Consider the following 22,617-nt stretch of genomic DNA (forward strand, 5'->3'; position numbering starts at 1 on the left):
ACACTGAAGACCAAATCTACATCCTAACCTAGCTTTGTTAAAGGTAACTTTATCAACCTACTCCAGAGCACGGTAGATGACGATGACAAAATCAATATACATACAATCTTGTTTCTATAATCTTACAAATCCGGAAATGGAAACCCTATGAAAATTAATAGACTGAAAGGAAAACAGTCAGGACCTGGATACAAATAGACTGTAAAAGTATACTGTCTCTTATCTGAAAATCCATTAATCATAGAGGTCCAAGGACCAGGAAGTAGAATCAACAGGAAAAAAAATGCCGCTTGTCATTGATAATGTCATACACTGGTCACTGTACAGCCACTGTCGGGAACACTACTAAAAATATAAAAATGGGAGACCGCCAAGAGAAGTATAGGGAAAGAGTGGTAATTTTTAAATGTGATTTAGCATATTTTTAGCATGATACTTTCTACTATGGAAAGACCCTACCTGGAAATCCCAGAAAATCCCAAGCATAGCAAATACCCATTCCAAACTGCTCACATGTAAACCAATTTTTAACCTCTTACCCTCTTAACAAGTAACTTAGAAAATTTGACACCAGATGTAATTGAGGAAAAATAAAGGAGGTACCAAAAAACTGTATGGTGGAGGAGGAAACATCAGGCAACGCGGCAAGGCCCAAAACCGAATATCCGAACGCGGGTCTACTACCGTTTGGATATCAAACAACGTAGGTAATGTTTTCCCCCGGGCGCACATATCATCCTTCACCGGGGGATCAATTATCCCAGGCCATCCAGAACCTGCAACCTCTCTGGGCTGAAGGACCGCCCTTGTGAATGGGCTTGTGCAACCACAAGCCCACCCACAAGGGCGGTACTTGCACCGAAACTATAGCCAACTCTTTGAAGGGAAACGGGTTCAGAATGCTCAACCAAATTAATGTGAGCCCACCAATCATTGCCCGCCATTGTCAATGTCCCCAATCACGCTATGGACATTGTTAATCTGTTAGCACAATGAAAGTCGGAATTAGGTACCCCATCCATTGCAAGTGCACAACATTTTAGTACACAGAAATATTTTGTTACCTGAATTCTCATACCACCCAACATTTACAGCAGCAAAATCGAGACCCCCCCCAAACCACTGCGGATACACCCACTTGGTATGAAACTTCGCCCACTTTTGTAAAGTACTTACAGTACTTTCAAAGCCAATTTGTGACCCCCATTGCCAGACTGCATGTACCATTGTAATAACATGTATGCCAATCTCCTTTTAAAAAATGTAAAGAGTTACTCTAGAGTTATATCTCATGTCCCTATTTTCGATGTCAGTGTCTCTTTAAGTAACCTAGGTGGTTTTTGCTTATGATGGTGACTCATTAAGGAAGTTCTCTTACTTATCACTTCTCAACAGACAGAATAAACACTCTCCAGCATACAGCCAGCAAGTAGGTCCACTTGTACTCAGCAACCTGTAAGTATTGTGATTAATATATATATATATAATATATATATATATATATATATATATATATAATGTGCAAAGATGTCAGACTGTATAGGGTCAGGGGACAAACTGCAGAGGTCATGTACAGATCTTCTCAAAGGCTGTTTCATTGAAACTGCACTGTTTTGTCAACGTATAACAATAACTAGGAGGATTTAGATGCATGCGGTACATAGGATAGGAGGGAAGAAAGTAGGGATGAGATAAGCCAGTCAAGAAGATACTTCCATGAAACTGGACAATTGGTGATAAAAGCACATATCGTACAGAGTAGTGAAAGTGAAATCAGACCATGTGACACAATGACAGCAGGACGTGTGAGATCACAAGTTTCTTTCGGTTTCTTTTATGATACAGTATTGTCGTTGATCTTCATAGTAACAAAGAGACATAACTGGAGGTAGGTACAGAACAGAGCCCCTGTGGGGACAGCTATCAGAACAGGGTATGGAGGGGACAAGGCAGATTGAGCTTGAAACACTTTTGTTTGAATACTTGACGTTATTTGTTTTTTTTGGGTTGAAAAACAATTAGGCAGATGTATTATGGGAATGTCGCATTTTCCATATATACTGTAAGCATGATCACTGACAAGCCATCATAGTCACATACTGTACATTATAATAACAGGATATAGTGTCACAAGTCCCATAGGGAGGGATATTTGTAATTATTATTATTATTATTATTATTATTAATAATATAGCACTACTGATTTCGCAGCGCTGTACAGAGAACTCACTCACATCAGTCCCTGCCCCATTGGAGCTTACAGTCTAATTTCCCTAACATACACACACACAGACAGAGAGAGGGACTAGGGTAAATTTTTGATAACAGCCAATTAATCTACTAGTATGGTTTTTGGAGTGTGGGAGGAAACCGGAGCACCCAGAGGAAACCCACGCAAACACGGGAAGAACATCCAAACTCCACACAGATAAGGCCATGGTTGGTAATTGAACTCATGATCCCAGTGCTGTGAGGCAGAAGTGCTAACCACTGAGCCACCGTGCTGCCCCAAGATATGTTTAGTCCTCTTATTTTATGTAATTTCAGCTAATGCTGTAAAGCAATCAGCATGAGATGTATTTTATATCCATGTTCCCTTAGTCACCTAAAGTTATTGCATTGCTGTTTTTTTTATTTTAAACCATTTTCTTTTTAATATGCAGCCTCTGTTCCTGCAAGAAGCGATGGATTCCTCATCGTGCAGATTGCTGTATGAGCAGCTGGTCATCCTGTTCCATGATCATCACTGTGAAGAGTGCGATGGAACGGACAATGTGATGAAACACTTTGCTCTGCCCCCGTGCCGCAGCGCGGACACACTGATCAGTCACATGAAGCACTGCCGAGCTGGGATGAGCTGCCGAAGTAAGATCATAGAGCTAAGTTACACTAAACACAGTGCCATATATGTATACAGAGGCAAACGCAGGATTTCTGGAGGGGGGTTTCCGAATGTTTGCACGGGTATGCCTAATTAACAAGTATCACAGCGGTACTCATACCGCCGTAATACCTGCTCTGTTATTGCCATTTACTTATTTAACCCTTTATTTATTTCCACATTAGCGGAACTGAAAGCCCAAATCTAGACTTTCAGTTCCACATCTGCAAAAATGAGTGCTGGCAAACAAAGAAAATCAGTGTGTGCCAAGCACGAGTATTTTAAATTAAACTGTGCACTGCTACAAATTAATCTACTGGTCTTTTACATGTCACAATATCTGAACCCAGAACCCAGACACCACATTCCAAATTGTTCTGGCTGCACAGTCAATTTTATTCATTTACAGCATCCACATTCCACCTACAACTTACTAAGTGGCAGCATAACACTTAGTGCAATTACTCTACAGACAATTAGATTAATGTCAGTACACAACAGTTTGCACTACCCTGGTGCATAGGGCTCTGGTCTGATATTTATGGCTCTTATTTGTATTGTTTATAGTTCTGATGCTGTTTATATGCTCTTGTGTAGTAGGTCTCACACTCTTGCTTTGTTGTATTATTATTGGACCATTTGAAAACTAACTCTTTATTGAGACTCTTTGTTATTTTGGTGTGTGGTAAAGTTTGTTTGTATTCTGTATGCGTGTGTGTGGTGTTAATAGGGTGTTGCGGTACTTTATTTCTGTGTAATTAGTGTGGGTGAATGGAAAAGGTTTGTTGTGCGCTGATAAGAGCAGTTTTCTTACCTGTTTTGCTTCGTTGTTGGGCGCGAAGACGTCTTGTAGACTTTATCCGGTCTTCCTTGTTGTTTGGAACGCACTGTGCGTTGGTATAATATCCACAGTACTGTCAGAGACTCGGACCCCTTTATACTTAGCTGGTGATTACCTGGCACTTGGCGGCCCTCTCACCCACACACCCACACTCTGCACATTCTCGTGCCCACAGCCACACACACTGTACCGGCTAAGAGAATAGAAGCAAAATGACACTTGTGCACATTGCAAACCGACTATACACTAATGAGCCCTGTATAATGGCCGCCATATACAGTATATATCAAGCTTGACACAAACTGCAATAACCTGTTAATCCCCAAAGATAAGCAGTTTAGCAAAGAAAAAATCTCCACTCATATAAATTACTCACTGCAGACACATTTCCTCTAAATGACATCACTTTCATTTTTGTTTTCTGGGAGTTTCCCAGGATGCCCTGTGACCTACAAACTGCTTGATATAGTCATGGATTTATTTGCTCAGGAAAGTCAACAGTACCAACATTCTATGAATGTTTTTCGTTTGTTTTTGCATAGAATGGCATGTAGTGTATTTTTATTAAATGTCCTCATTGTCATTAATAATAGTTCCCAGCTGCCGATCTGCTCGTCTAATCGTCTCTCATTGGAAGGTCTGCCGGAGGGGGGATTGTCCTGTACTTCAGAGCTTGAGGAAAAACCGCTTGGAATGGCCTAAGGTAATGAAATCTTTAGAAATAAGTCGCTTGGTCTTGAGGCCATCACAGTAGGTGTGAGATATTTGGATAGACCTGCTAGGTATAGCCAGTGGCGGATCCAAAGAGGAGTGATCGAGGTGTCTGATTGTCCGACGAGTGTATTGCAAGGTATAAACCAACTTCCCGAGCCTTGAACACATCACCTCAAAACCCTATTACCACTTTAGGATCCCAGAAGCCCCAGAATGCTTTGCTAGCTGGTAGTTGGTAGGGCATGCTGGGTCATGTAGTTTCACAACACCTGGAGAGCCACAGGTTGTCCAGACCTGGTATACAGTCTTATCCATATTTGCCAACTCTTGGCATTAGCTTTCTGGGAGGTCCGAGGGGCAGGTGGGCATGTGGGGGCGGGGCCCGGAGAATCACGTATTTGACCCCGCCCTCTAAATGGTCATAGCCATTTTTAAACTATAACAACAAGTGGCTGGACCATGATGAAGCCCCACCCCTCATTCTATCTTATCGAGTACTCCCAGAAATCCGGGAGTCTCCCGGACATTCCGGGAGAGTAGGCAACTCTAGTCTTATCTGAATTCTGCGTTGATCCAGAAGAAGGCAAAACAAAGCTCCAATGAGACAGCAACCAGAGTAACCTCACAGGGGGGAAATTCCTTTCTTACCCTACTAGTGGAAATGAAATAAAGTCCCTGGATCATTCACCCACATTGTATTATTTGTAGACTTGATATTTATTTACATTTCCCATGGCGGCTTTTTATGGCATTAAATAATCAGTTATCACTGCAGTATTACCAAAATAATATTGCCGGAGCAGCTGAGGAAGATTCAGGTTCATGTGAAATAACATGTGATAAACATATATTTGTTATATTTGAATATGTGATGTCATATTACATGGTTGTATACAAATGTACAGAAACAAGTACAGAATTAACGCTAATTCATAAACAAAGTGATAGAATTGTCAATAAACCGTTAATCTCCAAAATGATCTCTCAAGGGAGGGGGGGGGGGGGGTATTTTGCTTCTTGCTTCAAGCAGAAAAAATAGAGGGGGGGATTGGTATGATCTGTTATAACAAGAGGCAGAAGACAAACCTATGTGTATAAAACTTGTTACTTGTGTCTTTTCAACAGGCTAATATCACATGTGTTTCATGCACCTCTGTATTCTCCTTCTGAAGTCTCTGGTTGCAGACATATAACAGTCACTGAGGGCTAGATTTACTAAACTGCGGGTTTGAAAAAGTGAAGATGTTGCCTATAGCAACCAATCAGATTCTAGTTATCATTTATTTAGTGCATTCTACAAAATGACAGCTAGAATCTGATTGGTTGCTATAGGCAACATCTCCACTTTTTCAAACCCGCAGTTTAGTAAATATACCCCTGAGTTATTGTCCCACCATCGCTGATTTGTGTATGAAAGCTGCCCGTATTGATACTTACAGGGGTATATTTACTAAACGGCGGGTTTGAAAATGTGAAGATGTTGCCTATAGCAACCAATCAGATTCTAGTTGTCATTATTTAGAACATTCTACAAAATGACAGCTAGAATCTGATTGGTTGCTATAAGCAACATCCCCACTTTTTCAAGCCGGCAGTTTAGTAAATATACCCCTATGTGTATTAATCAGAGCCGTAACTAGAAATTGGAACTCATGGAGCGAGAAGCAAAATGGACACCCCCTTGCCCTCATGTTTAACCAAAATTAACCTAAAATATTAATTCATACTTGCCAGCTCTCCGGGAAAGTCCGGGAGACTCCCGGGCGAGCTGGCATTTCTCCCAGATCCTGGATATCACAGAGAATCGCGTCATTTGGGAGGGCGGAAGGAGGCGGGTCGAGGCCAATCGCGTCATTTTGGCCACGTTCTCGGGATGCAAATTACAATTTTGCAGGGGGTGGGACCAAAATGACGCGATCGGCCTCGCCCCTCCCGCCCTCCAGTCACGCCCCTTCTCCCAGAAACTTGTTTCCGGGAGTTGGCAAGTATGTATTAATTTAGACTGCTGTCCCTTCAGCTTTGCACTCTCACGCAGATTTAGATACGGCCCTCACGTTAGTGCTCGTGTGACACATGCTCAAAACTTACACTGCCTGTTATGTGCAGGGTAAACAGAGCGGAAAAGGGTTAATGACGCACAAAAATAAAGACCTATGTGATACTAGTCATATAGTAACAACCTTCTAGGCAGGGCCGTCTTAACAGAATTTTAGGCCCCCGGGCAAAGCAGTGTACTGGGGCTCTACCTAACCAACCACTCACAGGAATAAAAATGAAAATTATCAATAAAATTAAGCTTATACTTGTTTAAACATTAAAATAGAGGCTGTACAGCAAATCCACACAAACATTTGGACAATGAAGTCCAAGGGTTATATCTGTGGGTTTGAAAAAGTGGGGATGTTCCCTATAGCAACCAATCAGATTCTCGCTGTCATTTATTTAATACATTCGGCGGAATGACAGCTAGGATCTGATTGGTTGCTCCACTTATTCAAACCCACAGTTTAGTAAATATATCCCCCAAATGTATTTAAAGTTGAAAAAAAAGAAATTCAACCTAAAAACAGGCCCATGCAGATGTGTATGATTCTGCCACTTACACTACCCTGCTCCGAGGCAGGATGGGGGTGCCCTAACAAAGGTCGAGTGCAGAAAGGATGTGTACGTGCAATTGAGGTTGGGCAAAGAACGCATTTACACCTGGGAAAGCTGTATTATTTCCACTGGATCCGTTACATGTGCGTGGGGTGCATTTTTGCTACTGGTACAGACCCTCACAGATCTTAAGATGCGTCTGACTTTTTTTTTACATAATTTACACCTATTTTGCAGGCAAATCTGCATCAAGCTCAACATGCTCACACATATCTCCCAATTGTCCTGATTTCAATGGCACAGTCTTGAATTTAGGGCTCTATCCCCCTGCCCACTGTTAGTTACCCAATTGGCCAGAGATCTGCTAAGCCTTGGTCCAGTTATAAATGCTTCCTGTATACAGTATATATTGAGCATGTGACAACACCCCTATTATTTGGAATTTATTTATTTATTTATTTATTATTCTGAAACATAAGCAGCTCAATAAAACGTTTGCTCATACAAATTCTTTATTACAGACACATTCCCCCTAAATGACATCACTGGTATAATTATGACATCATCGGTACAATTAGATTCCGGGAGATTCCCAGGGTGATCTAGGAGATTCCTGGTATATTCGTACATGTAATTGTGGACTAGAGTCAACAGTACCATTGATATGAGAATGTTTTTGCTTCTCTCTTACACAGAACGTCACGTAGTGTTTTACTATTAAACGTTCTCAATGTTATTAATAATAGTTCCCAGCTGCCGATCTGCTCGAATAATCGTCTCACATTGGAAGGTCTGCCGGAAGGAAGATTGTCCCTTACTCGGGAGCCTGAGCGATCAGCGCAAAGAATGGACTCAGGTAAAACAGTTTTCCACATTTATTCATAAAATAATTTGCCCCCCCGTAAGATAATTTATAATAATTTTTGCCCCTCCAAACAAGAAATCCTGATTACCCTCATGATTAAAACTTGTATTGTGCCTCCTGTTATGTTAACATCGGCCAAGCTGATGTGTTTACCAATCTCGCCTATTCAAATAAGAGTGTTGATTCTGGTGATTTTCACTGCGATCTCGAGCGAGTTTGACTAAATCGGCGCCAGGATCGGAGTTTTAAAAATTGACACAAATCGCCATAGATTGGATTGGATTGATTGCAGGTTAATACACATGGCGACTTTGCACATAAAATTGCCGGCGATCTTGAGCGATTTGCAGCGATTTGAAATCACTGAAATAAAATTTCACTTTGATACATTTACTTTGATAAATCATCCTCGGCATCATTTTAAAACATTATAGAGTGAGTTCATTTATTTTATAAAAAAATTGTACTATAATACATGTTCTATGTTTGATTTTTGTGTCTGTCATTTCTTGCAGAAGCTGGCAGAGCAGTTCAGCAAGTGCTCATCTATCTCTGAAACTAATAGACAGGCGGTTAAGATCGTTCATCAGAATCTATTTGTGGCGCTTCACGTGCGAACGTGCGCGCGGATGCAGACCGCCAGAGCCGCTGAGTGGGATTGTGCGCTGCCTCAGTGTCAATCAATGCGGAGCTTACTCAAACACTTCCGCACCTGCACAGCTAGAAGGAAATGCCCCTGTAAGATGGTGACAATAACTTCAAAGAAATAAATATAATAAAAATATAATAAAAATAATAATATAAACACAAAGAAAAATATGTTTAGTCCACATTTAACCGGAGAGTCCCGGTGTCCCCTCTGTCCCATGTATTATTTAAGACATAAATGAGATTACAATGAACACTATTTCAGTAGAAAAATTTATGAATCTGTCCCAAAGTGAATAAGGCGGGACTTGGAAGTGGCATTTCTACTTTCTCCACCATATGTGTCCCCATTTCGACCGCAAATAGTTACACAGACTTTGGCACAGGGGCACTGCCCAAAGAGAGTGGGCTTTTTGCTGTATGTTAAGCTTCCAAATAAATGCAGACATGACCATTTTTTGCAACTTTTTACAGATTGGCGCCCCCTAATGGCGAGCTTCTAGAGACACATATTTGTAAACAGTCCAGTTCCTATCCTTCAACCATATGGGCTGTTATAAGACTGAACTTTTATGCTGGTAATATCAGTAACTAGACTAGAAACTAAACTTCCCTGTTACGCTTGAGGCTTCAGCTCAGAAGACATTGTTCATAGCATCATGACACATTATCTATAGACAGCAATAACAACAACATCACAATGCGTGATGAGTTAAAATAAAATTTCCCTGGTGAGAATTAGGGATGTGCACCGGCGACTTTTGAGGTCTCGTGTTTTGTGTTTTGGATCCGGATTTTCGTTATTTTTGAGGTTCGGATTTGTCTCGCAAAACACTTGACGAAAGGTCTCGGTTCGGATTTAAGGTATTGGATTCGGATTTTTTTTGAAAAAAACATAAAAAGTTTAAAAATCAAGTTTTTGGGCTTATTTTCACTCCTAGGCTATTATTAACCTCAATAACATTCAATAACAAGCATTTCCACTAATTTACAGTGTATTCTGAACACCTCACAATATAGTTATTAGTCCAAAACGTTGCAACAAGGTATCTTTCTGGACTGCGTAGAGGAGTGGGTCACCACAATATATATTAAAAACCCTGAACTTTTATGATTCGCACCAATAATTGTACCTGGACTGCGTAGAGGAGTGGGTCACCACAATATATTAAAAACCCTGAACTTTTATGAATCGCACCAATAAATGTACCTGGACTGCGTAGAGGAGTGGGTCACCACAATATATATAATAAGAAAACCATCAACTGGTTTGATTCGCACCAATAAATGTACCTGGACTGCGTAGAGGAGTGGGTCACCACAATATATTAAAAACCCTGAACTTTTATGAATCGCACCAATAAATGTACCTGGACTGCGTAGAGGAGTGGGTCACCACAATATATATAATAAGAAAACCATCAACTTGTTTGATTCGCACCAATAAATGTACCTGGACTGCGTAGAGGAGTGGGTCACCACAATATATATAATAAGAAAACCATCAACTTGTTTGATTCGCACCAATAAATGTACCTGGACTGCGTAGAGGAGTGGGTCACCACAATATATTAAAAACCCTGAACTTTTATGAATCGCACCAATAAATGTACCTGGACTGCGTAGAGGAGTGGGTCACCACAATATCTTAAAAACCCTGAACTTTTATGAATCGCACCAATAAATGTACCTGGACTGCGTAGAGGAGTGGGTCACCACAATATATATAATAAGAAAACCATCAACTTGTTTGATTCGCACCAATAAATGTACCTGGACTGCGTAGAGGAGTGGGTCACCACAATATATATAATAAGAAAACCATCAACTTGTTTGATTCGCACCAATAAATGTACCTGGACTGCGTAGAGGAGTGGGCACTGGGCACCACAATAAAATATATAAAAAACCTTCAACAGGTCTGCATTACACTACACATACGGCTGCTCCTCCATCCTCTCCATCATATACATGTTGGAGTTTTAGCGTGTGACAACCTCTTGTTTTTGATAATGTCAGTGCATTTTGAATATTTTTCAATTTGCCCCACACCACTGAATGTACTTTATCTATGATACGCATCTATCTATCTTGACTGCGTAGTGTGGTGGCCCCGGTACCCAATTTGATACCGGGGCCACAATACCTCCTCAAAACATGCTCCAGACAATTCGTCATTGACAGACCCCAGACAGACAGGGTCGTAGTGTTACTGTTTGACTTTGTAAACCCAAAAAAATGTCCCTGTTGCACTTGCACATAGTCGTGCAATCAAGACTGACTTTTTCATTTAAAGGCACGATCTTTCAAGTGTCAGAAAGAGAGAGAAGACACAGGAGAGGAGAGTTGTAGCTGGGGACCTGGGGTGGAAGCTCCCAGGCTCCCCCAGCATTGCCTGGAAGTCTGAGCGTGGTGACTGAGCCAGGGCAAGGAATGTGTGCCCTGGATGAGGGGGAGAACTCCATGCCACTATAGTGAACCCAAGAGAGAGGGGGACACTGCACATGGAAGAGGCCCTGGAGTGAGGGCTGCTACAAGAGGCATGGTAGCTGTAGTGTCAGATCCTGAGGCTGAGAGTACACAGAGTGACGTGTCAGAGCACAGGAGACATTATCCCCGCAGAGGAGGGATGAGCTGCAGTTGAGAGGTCTGCTGTTGAAATAGGACATGCACACTTTAACAAACCAATCATTTCAGCGACAGGGCCTACCAAACAACTTTGACTGAAATGATTGGTTTGTTTGGGCCCCCACACCAAAAAAGCTATTCATCTCTCCCTGTACAGACTAAACAGGCTTTACTGAGGCAAGATGTCGTCCTCATCCTCAACCTCTGATTCCTCTCCCCCTACAGTGTCTACTTCCTCCTCATCACACATTATCAATTCGTCCCCGCTGGACTCCACAACCACAGGTCCCTCTGTAGTATCTGGAGGGCAGTGCTGTACTTCATTGAGGAATTGATTATTCATTTTTATAAACATCATTTTTTCAACGTTGTGAGGAAGCAACCTCCTTCGCCGCTCACTGACCAGGTTCCCCGCTGCACTAAAAACTCTTTCCGAGTACACACTGGAGGGGGGACAACTCAGTTAAAAAATAGAGCCAGTTTGTACAGGGGCTTCCAAACTGCCTTTTGGAGTTCTACCACGTCACTACCTCTAGTTAATTTAGATTGCAAGGCTTGTAAATATAAATACTTTGAAGATAAAAAAAAGCAGGCTGCACAGACTGTGGAGCTAGAAAGTGAAATTAAATGGACCACGTTACTTTGGTGGCTATCTATGCCCCCCCCCCCCGCCCTACACTTGTAGTTGAATATAAATAAAGCAGCCTGCATAGACTGTAGAACTAGCAATTCAAATATACAAAGAAATGGACAAAGGCAGTTTGGTATCTGTCTGCATCAGATCCCCTCTCCACTAGGAGTAAAACAGAAAACTTTTCAGCCGTTATATAATCTAGAATATAAATAGAAATTGAGAAATGCAATTTGGTATCTGTCTGCATCATAATCATCAACATCCTCCTCAGCGCCAGCTACATCAATATCCTCCTCCCAGTGCACAACATTCACACCTTCATTAGCCAAATCTGTAACTGGACTGTGGGTGATCCTTCCAGCATATGCAGAGGGCGTGCTGCAAATGCTGGATGGAGTCACCTCTTCCCGTACAGTGATGGGAAGGTCAGGGTTCACAACCAACAACACCCTTGGACTCGCCTTGGGGATTTGTGATGTCATCTGTTTAGAAGGCAGAGTTCTTTGCTGTTTTGTTGTTGTTGCTGACAGCATAACTCTCTTAAATTTTTTGTAGGGGGGGGGAGGAGGGCTTTGATCCTTGGGTGAAGTTGGACCACTAGTCATGAACACGGGACAGGGCCTAAGCCGTTCCTTGCCACTACTTGTCGTAATTGGCATATTGCCAACTTTACGTTTCTCCTCAGATGATTTTAAGTTTCTTTTTTTGCTGTTTTTTGAGAACTTGGGCTTTTTGGATTTTACATGCCCTGTACTAGGAGATTGGGCATCGTGCTTGCCAGACGACGTTGATGGCATTTCATCGTCTATGTCATGACTAGTGGCAGCAGCTTCAGCATTAGGAGGAAGTGGGTCTTGATCTTTCCCTACTTTATCCTCCAAATTTTTGCTCTCCATTATATGTAGCACAAGATACTGCAGAATGTGTGAACTTGGTAATATTGCAGTACCAATGGACTTATAATGCTGGATTGGTTTTGCAAATTTGGTTATAATTATTATATATTTTTTTTTTTTTTTAATTTTTTATTTTTTTTTACTTTTTTTTTATTTTTTACAAACTTGGGAATAATGGGGAAATAACTATGCCCTTAGAAGCACAGAGCACAGGACACAGCACCACTGGACTGAACAGGACACGGCACAGGACCCAGCAGCACTACGGAACTCAGCAGGACAGAGCACAGGACACAGCACCACTGGACTGATACTGCAGAATGTGTAAACTTTGTAATATTGCAGTACCACTGGACTTTTACTGCTGAATGTGTGAACTTGGTAATATTGCAGTACCAATGGACTTATAATGCTGGATTGGTTTTGCAAATTTGGTTATAATTATTATATTTTTTTTTTTTTTTTTAATTTTTTATTTTTTTTTACTTTTTTTTTATTTTTTACAAACTTGGGAATAATGGGGAAATAACTATGCCCTTAGAAGCACAGAGCACAGGACACAGCACCACTGGACTGAACAGGACACGGCACAGGACCCAGCAGCACTACGGAACTCAGCAGGACAGAGCACAGGACACAGCACCACTGGACTGATACTGCAGAATGTGTAAACTTTGTAATATTGCAGTACCACTGGACTTTTACTGCTGAATGTGTGAACTTGGTAATATTGCAGTACCAATGGGCTTATACTGCAGGATTGGTTGTGAAAATTTTGTGGTAATTAAAAAATATTAAAGTAGTTTTTGGTATTTTATAAAAAAAAAAATTTTTTATTTTTTTAAACACAGGGGAATATTGGGGAAATAACTATGCCCTTAGAAGCACAGAGCACAGGACACAGCACCACTGGACTGAACAGGACACAGCACAGGACCCAGCAGCACCACTGACCTCAGAAGGACAGAGCACAGCACACAGCACCACTGGACTGATACTGCAGAACACAGCACAGCACAGCACAGCACAGCACAGCACAGCACAGCACAGCACAGAACTAAACAGCACAGAACTAAACAGCACAGAACTAAACAGCACAGAACTAAACAGCACAGAGGACCACCTAACACACCCTCCCTCTACCCTGATCAATGCCCGAGTGAAGATGGCGGCGACTAGCGGGGAATTTATAGGATCCGAGTATCGCGAGATCCGACAACGGGATTATGAGTCAGAGCCTCAGTTTCACTTTTGAATTTGGCGCCAATACCCGGATCTGTCTCTGATCCGACTCGGATCCGCAACGTTCGGGTGGGCTCGGATTTCAGAAATCCGAGCGCGCTCATCCCTAGTGAGAATAACTGGTAATGTATAATAAAGGTTATTATGTAGAACCGATTTCAGTATAAATTATTTGTTCATCACTTATTCACATTTATATAGATATCCATTCCATTGAGTTTTTTGTACTATCAGTTATTTTATTTTGGGGGGGGGGGGGGGGCTTAATTTCTCTTTAATGCATTAACAATAGCCACCATGTGAATTTAATATTAAATCTGCAGGAGAATGACCTATATGTACATTACAGATCCCATGTGTACGTCTACCAGACTCATCTTCCTGCACAGCATTTCCTGCATGCAGTACAACTGTATCCTATGTACACCTTTCAGAACCGTAGTGAAACAGCTCGGTAAGTTGCTCAATGTTAAGCGGACTGTAATCTTGTACATTGTTCGATATCTATATTCCCAAATATTTGAATTTATGTGTCCATCACAAGGGGGTTTGCATATTATTATTTTTGGATATCCATTGGCGGATTGGGAATATAGTAGATTTGGGCCAGTTGATTCTGAGTCCAGAGAACTTGCCAAAGTCAACAACAAGATGCAGCAGGTAAGTGAGAGAATCATGAGGATCCCTCCGTATCCCATGATGAGCTCTAACCAAGAATACCAGTAGTTCGGTGGTAATGGCAAAGAGAGACGGTGAGAGAGAGGACAGCCCTTTCTTTTTCCTCTACCCAAGGCAAAGGGGGCAGTGATTTGCCTGTTTACACATACCCTAGCTGCAGGGGAAGAATATAACAATTGCACTCATTCTATAAATTTGGCCCCAATACCAAATCACGACCTCCCATAGAAAGAACATTGCCTCATTCCCAGGAGCCAACGGCATCTGTAGGTGAGTAACCAAACACCACAGGTCTGGTCCAGATGAATTTATTTGGGATATTACACTATCCAATCTTGTAGCCAACACTTTAGCAAGAATTTTAACATATTTGCTAAGTGAAGAACTGGGTCGATAGGCTTCAGGAAGCAATGGATTCTTGCTTGTTTTGGAATGAGGCCTCAGACATAGAGGGCAGGAGAGAGGCTACGGTGAATAAATGATTAAAACTTTCAATGAGCGTTGGGAGAAAGAAGTCCCCAAATTTTTTGTATGACTCCATGGGCTACCCATACACACTGGGGGGCCTTATTATTGGAGAATGACTAAATCATTGCATCTGTTTCCTCCATTGTACTGGGAGTATCGAGATATTGAAGTAAATCGAAATCTAATTTTGGATGTTGCACATGATCGAGATAATCTGTCAATTGTTGATGAGACTAGTGAGCCTGTAAGTAGTTTCAGGACTATGTAACTGTCCAGGAGGTGTCTCCACTCTTACCGCAGTATGAAACTGCAAATTGATGTTCAGGAAAATTTGCACCATGAAGAAGGCACCAAGTACATACATACATAATATAGCAGGTAACCAGAGGATTGCTTTCTTCCCAAATCGAGACCACAAGCCAACCGATAGGTTGTAGATGTAGCTGATCGGAAAGATGTGAGTCTAATGTTACGGAGAAGGGCCCTCCCTACAGCACTGTTTGCTGGTGTATTGTGTTATAATTTGCATTATTCCTGCCACAAGTGGCAGCCTATGTTACAGATGGTCCAACAAGTTCACATTTCATAAAGTCTAATTGTGTTGATCCAGAAAAAGGCCAAGCACAAACCCCTGTGTCACAGTTGCCGATTTAGCCTCACACAGGGAAAAATTACTTATTGACCACAACATTGGCAAACAACCGAACTACCACCCCCCATAATGTCTTATCGGGCGATAAGAATATCATAGTTTAACCACTATACAGCCCTTGTTTGTACTTATAGACCAACATGCAGACTGGGACAATGGATGGGGTACGGAATACTGGCTGCCATTATTCCGACAATACTTACCGCAACGTGGCGACCCCGAACGGCTACTTCACGACCTGGTTCCAGGACGACTGCTGTGACCGGCGACTGCCAGGGATCGCGACCAATGAACAATCCGGCCACTCTGCATGACGTCACTGCGACCGCGACGCTCTTCTCCTTGCTGTAAAGGTGAAAATGTAAGTATGTGGCCATAGACAATGTACAACGCTAAGCAAAGTACATTGAGCCAGGTCGTGAAGTAGCCGTTCGGGGTCGCCGCGTTGGGGTAAGTATTATCGTGGTAGTCAGCATCCCGTTGAAGCCAGCTTCATGATACCTACCGTGTTATACTAATAAACATTGCATCTTTCATCACTAGAAATGATCAGGACTTGGCAAAGTGCTTTAACCAATCACCAACAATGAAAGAACAAGGCTCCACCACAGTGAGATAAAGAGTCTAATAGTCATTTCAGCCACCATGGAAATAAAATCAATCAAAAATATCTCCTAAAGCTCATGATAATCCCATCGCAGTTACTAACTGAAATAACATGATTAGTGGGAACAACATTCAAAAAGTTGCTTAAATTAAAAACAAAACAAAAAACAAACATATTAAAAAAAATGGATGCTGGTCGGCCAAAATGAAGATTTAAGTGACTTACTACCCCAACTGGGGGAGATGTATAAAAACTCCACGGACAGCTTATCCCGCAACAGATCTGCCGGGATTCTGGATAATAGATCTAATACTTGTAATATTCAAATATTTATCTTTATTTTGAGTATTTCTTCTCTGACATCACTTTCCTATCATATAGATAAAGAACCGTCTATGTTTGATTTTTCAGGTGGAAAACAGGTTAATAATGTGTCTGCCAGACTGAAAGAAAACGAGGTCTCTGAATCACCTGTTTCCTTCGTCCCAATCTTTACTGGGTAAGATAAAGAGATTGCTGGGATTCCAGTAGTTTCAGAATATCAACTGGGTAGAATCTGGGTGACAAACCAAAGAATTGTAAATCCTTTAAATTCCAAAGTTTACAGCTGCTATAGAAAAGCATCATACCTTGTCCAAATCATTCCCTTATGGCACATTACACCATGGAAATAGAAATTCACACACACACAGGTCCATGTTAGTTAGCGGCCACTTAACTTACACGTATGTCTTTGGAGTGTGGGAGGAAATCAGAGTATATATATATATACTGTTTTAGTCCATACAAAAGTTTACTATAAGATTCATTGGTGGGCGGGCTGCACAAGACGATAATGTAACATATTAATTTGTTTTCTGTCTCAGCCCATTGCCTGATGACATGAACACCCAGGCCACCATACCTGCAGTACCCCAGGATTCCTCCAGGGGTTTAAGGTAAATGTAAGGCACATCTGGATTTCACCTTTGCATTTGGTAAAAATGATATAACGTCAGTCATTTCTCTATATAATATATTGCATAGCATGTGGCCACGTGATGTTAGACTTGTGTGACATTTTAAAGAAACCATTTTAAGTTTCTACTGCAGAACTTCAAAGAACCTTGATGCCTCTTATGCTACAACTCCAGATTCTACCCCACTGAAATGTATGGGTTAAAGTCGGAGGAGGGAGGTTGCCAATAATAGGATTAGGTCTTCTAATTTTCAACTGGAACACAGTTAAAGTATGTGTCAGCCTCCCCCCTTGATATATCCTGCTCCACCCTGTTTAGATAATTGCAGCAAATAAGTGGATTCTCACGTGAAACCCATATTACTTGAAGCCAGATTGCACCACAGTTCATGGCATTGAAGGACTCTGACCATCGTTCGTCCAGTTCTCTTTAATAGAGCTCTACTCAAGAAGACTGGACAACCAGTAATACTGTGTTGTGACCTGCAGAGTCGCTGGGAAGACAGTGGTCTGACGTGTGATCTATTTCATGGCTTTGGGTATATACAGTATGGCCTATGCAAGTGGACAGGCTATATTAATAGGACAACCCCTTTAGGTTTTATAAGTCCATCCTTCCCTGTACTTCCTTCCAGGAACCATGGGCCTGATTCATTAAGGATCTTAACTTAAGAAACTTCTTATTTAAGTCTCCTGGACAAAACCATGTTACAATGCAAGGGGTGCAAATTAGTATTCTGTTGTGCACATAAGTTAAATACTGACGGTTTTTTCATGTAGCACACAAATATCAACTTTAAATTTCAGTGTACAAATAAGCTGTCAAGTATCTGTGTGCTACATAAGAAAACAGGCAGTATTTAAATTATGTGCAAAACAGAATACTAATTTGCACCCCTTGCATTGTAACATGGTTTTGTCCAGGAGACTTAAATAAGAAGTTTTTCAAGTTAAGATCCTTAATGAATCAGGCCCCAGATGAGGTTCCACAGATATATCATCATGTTACCTCTAATTCTGCTGAAGGGAAAGCGTCTAGCAAAATAATTTTCAGAATAGCAGATATCTGTAGTATTTAAACATGGAATTGCTAGAAACTTCAAGCGCTCTTAGTGTTGTAACATGGGTTGAAATAAAAAATATAAAAAACTTATATATAGGAAAAGTATAATTATATTCATTGGAGATCAGATTCTTCTTAAATAAAATTCATTCTCCATGTAGAAATCATTTCATCTATATTTGTTATATTCCTCATATCAAACAGTATTACGCTATGTTGTCTCTTTCATTTGTTTTCTATATGATTCCAACATGGATAATTCATTTTATTTAAGAAGAATCTGATCTCCAATGAATATAATTATACTTTTCCTATATATATGTTTTTTATATTTTTTATTTCAACCCATGTCAGAACACTATGGGCTAGATTTACTAAACTGCGGGTTTGAAAAAGTGGAGATGTTGCCTATAGCAACCAATCAGATTCTAGCTGTCATTTATTTAGTGCACTCTACAAAATGACAGCTAGAATCTGATTGGTTGCTATAGGCAACATCTCCACTTTTTCAAACCCACAGTTTAGTAAATATACCCCTAAGAGCCGCTTGAAGTTTCTAGCAATTGTATGTTTAAATATTCTCTATAGGAAGTGTATATCCTGTTTTAGAATAGTAAAGCTGCACTTAGAGGGAGAGCAGTTATATCTCAGCCTTTTTTTTATAGATATCTGTAGTGACTGGTTCAGTACTGAGAAAACCTGTTGTGTCAGATCATAGCTGGGACCTTTTCACTTGTAGACTGTAGTTCACGATTCAATTTTGTGCCCTAATGCAGAAGACTTGTGTCTGAACAATGGATGAGAAAAAGTTGGAAGAGCTGGAAGAGATGTGAGGGTTTCTGGATTAGAAGACATCCATACAGGCACTTGGGATGTAAATCCCTCCCTGCCCGTCTGCAGCACCAGAGAAGAGGTATCAACCCCACCGAGGTCCCATCCACCCTATAGTAGATGTACATCTTATATGCCAGCACACAACATTGCCCAGTCTCATCAAAACTACAGAAGAAGTCACAGACCAACATAAGGGAATGGAATCATATTTGTCCTTCATCATAAAGATGGTCAATAACACTTCACTTTGAACATGTAGCAAATTCTTAATTATAGCAAGGAGACAATGCTCGATGTGCACTTTACTTGTCCTTTTTAAATTAAGTTGTGCTCAGTAAGTAAATTAATTAGGTTTCATACATTAATAGTGTTTACCCAGGTAAATTTCATAACATTTGGCCTCCTTGACTAAACTTCCCTTTGACCACTGCTCCAGGTCCACCGATGTGAGCTATTTTATATACTGCGATATTGTTTCCTGATTTATATCTTGTTAGGGTCCTGTTTTGACTTAGATTGGAAGAGCGCTGTTGGCGTCTATGGTGTTAATGTCCTTTTTTTTTTAAATTGTTTTATTGCATTTCCCAGTCTGTTCTGAAATATATGAACAAATATAATAAATAATCTCAACGGCTGGTACCTCTATGGGGGGGAGCCACTAAAACAGCATGCCCACCCACTCTGATAAGATAGCAATGCAATATTGAATATCATTGGGGCTGTTCACAAACTCTCTGGGCTGAGAGAGTAATTAACAAGGTTGGTAGCACAGAAGTGCAAAGTTGCCATCTCATTGGTCCCAGTATAATGTGCAGGGGTCCTTAAAACACCTGCACAAAAAAAACAAAAAGAATTTAAAAAACAAACAAAACATATTACACATAATTTTCAAATATACTTAATTTAATAAAAGGCTTGTTTCCTCAAACCCTCATTCCCCACTTCATTGAACATTGGAAAAAGCTCTTTTATCTTCATTCTTAATTGGAAACAGTCCAAACTAAAAAAAATATCCCTTAGGATATGAACCAGTCACTGGCTGGCACTAAATGACTAAAGTCTATTGTCCCTAGGCTTCACCTTTCATTGGCCAACCAATCCTAAGCAGCCCCCATGGGCATAGGCATGTGATTGGCTAGCTAGTCAAGTGTAGTCCAGGAGACGTATGGTTTTGAGCATTTTATGGTGGTCAACGATAGTATCCAGGTCTGTTTCTTTGGATGACATGTCCAACATCGGCTGAGGTGGAGGTGCATGCAGACTCACAGCAGAGAAGTTAATATACGTTAATTCAGTGTGAAGACATGGAAGGTAAAGTGCAATTTAACTGTGTGCATGATATGTATTTTTTTTTTACCTTAAACTGTGCACTCTGCATGGGGTCTTAGTGACAGATGACGACTTTGTGTGTGAAGTTTGGTATAATACTACGGAGCACAGTTGGTCCAAAGATGTATTTACGCTGCAGAGCCACGATTTTTGCTCAAGACCAGTGTAGGTAATTTCACAAACAGTCCGCTGCGCAGTGCAAAATACAGACTCAGACCTGCTGTGCATCTTGACTGGCAAAAGTGAGCCTAAATTTCTGAGTCCAAAGAGATCCGCTCACCATAAAGATGAATAGCTCTGCATGGAATATATAAAGTGGGTTTTCATTGAAATCACATTTGGCTGTTGTTATGTAGGCTGTATGTGTCCACATCTTAGATTTGAGAACTTTAGAGAATAATAAACTGCAACCTGTTAGTCATATATCGTGGGCAGCATGGTGACTTAGATACAGAGGATACATGTTTAGAATTCCTTATAACATTGCCCACAGCCAGATCACGTGGAATGAAAAAACGGCAGCCATCTTGTAATGACATCATGTGACATGTCTGTATGCAAATTAACCTGATGTATTTTCTCTTCTGGAGCAGCACGGTGGCTTAGTGGTTAGCACTTCTGCCTCACAGCACTGGGGTCATAAGTTAAATTCCCGACCATGGCCTTATCTGTGTGGAGTTTGTATGTTCTCCTCGTGTTTGCGTGGGTTTCCTCCGGGTGCTCTGGTTTCCTCCCACACTCCAAAAACATACTGGTAGGTTAATTGGCTGCTATCAAATTGACCCTAGTCTGTGTGTGTGTGTGTGTGTGTGTGTGTGTGTGTGTGTGTTAGGGAATTTAGACTGTAAGCCCCAATGGGGCAGGGACTGATGTGAATGAGTTCTCTGTACACTGCTGCGGAATTAGTGGCGCTATATAAATAAATGGTAATAATAATATAGGCATTACAGTGCTTCAACATAAATTATACAGCTAGTAAGTTGGGCACTCAAATTTTATGATATTGTGTATATTTCTTACAATAGAAATATGTAAATTGGTGTCATTTAACTCAAATGAATCATTTAGGACGGCCCATATCAGCCAGGAACACTTTTATGCCTCTCTCACTTATCATTTCATAAAAGACATTTATGTTTGGGAGGATCAGAAGTAGAGATCATTAAAATAAAATGTGTTATTTAAGAATTGATTTGTTTTTCTTTATGCTTTTCATGCTATTAAATTGTTCTCTAAGTATATTGAGATTATTAAATTAACCAATCAACACAGCGCGTACCTAATTAATTAACCAACACGTGACTTGAAAAAAGTGTATGAACGATACAATTGCGGATGGAAATTCCACATATTAGCACCTTGGTAAAAGTCACCTCTATGTGACAAAATGCGTTAGCTGGAAAGAACTATAAGGAGAGACCTTTTGTCTTATCTTATTGGAAGCTGAAACTGCTGATTGAGAAGCACTTAAACTTGTGGTACTAGCTGAAACTTATAACTGTATGCTGACCAAGTAAGATGCCCACTTATTAATAATTACCACCAAGGATCCTTACAGACTTGCACAGTTACCCTGGCACTTGATACCCAGCTATAGACCATTGCCAGCGATAGGCAACCTGATATAATTCAGGGGCCCATTGGTGGCCCTCTAAACTTCTAAGGGGCCCTACCTTATCCTAAATCTCAGTAATAAGTTAAACAAACACATATATAACGAAAGAAGGAGACACATATCTGCAATAACATATCAGAAGGCGTTTTAAACAAATGTTACGAGCTGGGGGCATCAGGTGACGGCTCGGAGGTCTGGCTGTTGCCCGTTAGTCACGCAGTTTGCTTTAGTATCGTCGACCCATCGTACTTAAATAAAACTCTGCCTCTACTTAATTGGTTGGAACTTTTCTCTAAGGAGGGCTGCTTTGGATAAAGCAGTGTGTGTTACTAACATAGAGACTGCCTAATCCTCTTAGTACGGTCAGCTCTACTTTACTATAAAAGGGTCCTTTACCATTCGAGTCTCTCAATTTAAACTAAATTATTATTGTTTTGCATATGGGTTACTATGTATGATGATTGAA

General features: G+C 40.8%; 1 protein-coding gene across 4 annotated transcripts; it reads left to right on the forward strand.

Annotated features, from left to right (window-relative positions):
- The first annotated feature begins 1,375 nt into the window (after positions 1-1,375).
- LOC142097325 (uncharacterized) lies at positions 1,376-22,473 on the forward strand. 4 transcript variants are annotated; one of them, XM_075179058.1, is made up of 8 exons: positions 1,376-1,455; positions 2,664-2,865; positions 7,781-7,890; positions 8,415-8,637; positions 14,297-14,401; positions 16,764-16,851; positions 17,219-17,290; positions 19,150-22,471. In XM_075179058.1, exons 2-8 carry the CDS (start codon positions 2,685-2,687, stop codon positions 19,319-19,321), a joined length of 951 nt encoding a protein of 316 aa, XP_075035159.1. In that variant the 5' UTR covers positions 1,376-1,455; positions 2,664-2,684; the 3' UTR covers positions 19,322-22,471. The 4 variants fall into 4 exon arrangements, with proteins under 4 accessions (XP_075035159.1, XP_075035163.1, XP_075035161.1 ...); XM_075179062.1 differs by having other exon boundaries at positions 19,039-19,236; XM_075179059.1 differs by lacking the exon at positions 1,376-1,455 and adding an exon at positions 1,835-1,888.
- Positions 22,474-22,617: the final 144 nt, after the last annotated feature.

The sequence above is a fragment of the Mixophyes fleayi genome, chromosome 7 (genome assembly GCF_038048845.1).
Source record: "Mixophyes fleayi isolate aMixFle1 chromosome 7, aMixFle1.hap1, whole genome shotgun sequence".
NCBI lineage: Eukaryota > Metazoa > Chordata > Amphibia > Anura > Limnodynastidae > Mixophyes > Mixophyes fleayi.

Coding starts and splice junctions, on each gene's coding strand:
- LOC142097325 (XM_075179058.1), top strand. CDS start 2,685: ATGGATTCCTCATCGTGCAGATTGCTGTATGAGCAGCTGGTCATCCTG. Junction 8,638..14,296: donor AGCTAGAAGGAAATGCCCCT/GTAAGATGGTGA, acceptor TGTACATTACAG/ATCCCATGTGTACGTCTACC. Junction 14,402..16,763: donor AACCGTAGTGAAACAGCTCG/GTAAGTTGCTCA, acceptor TTGATTTTTCAG/GTGGAAAACAGGTTAATAAT.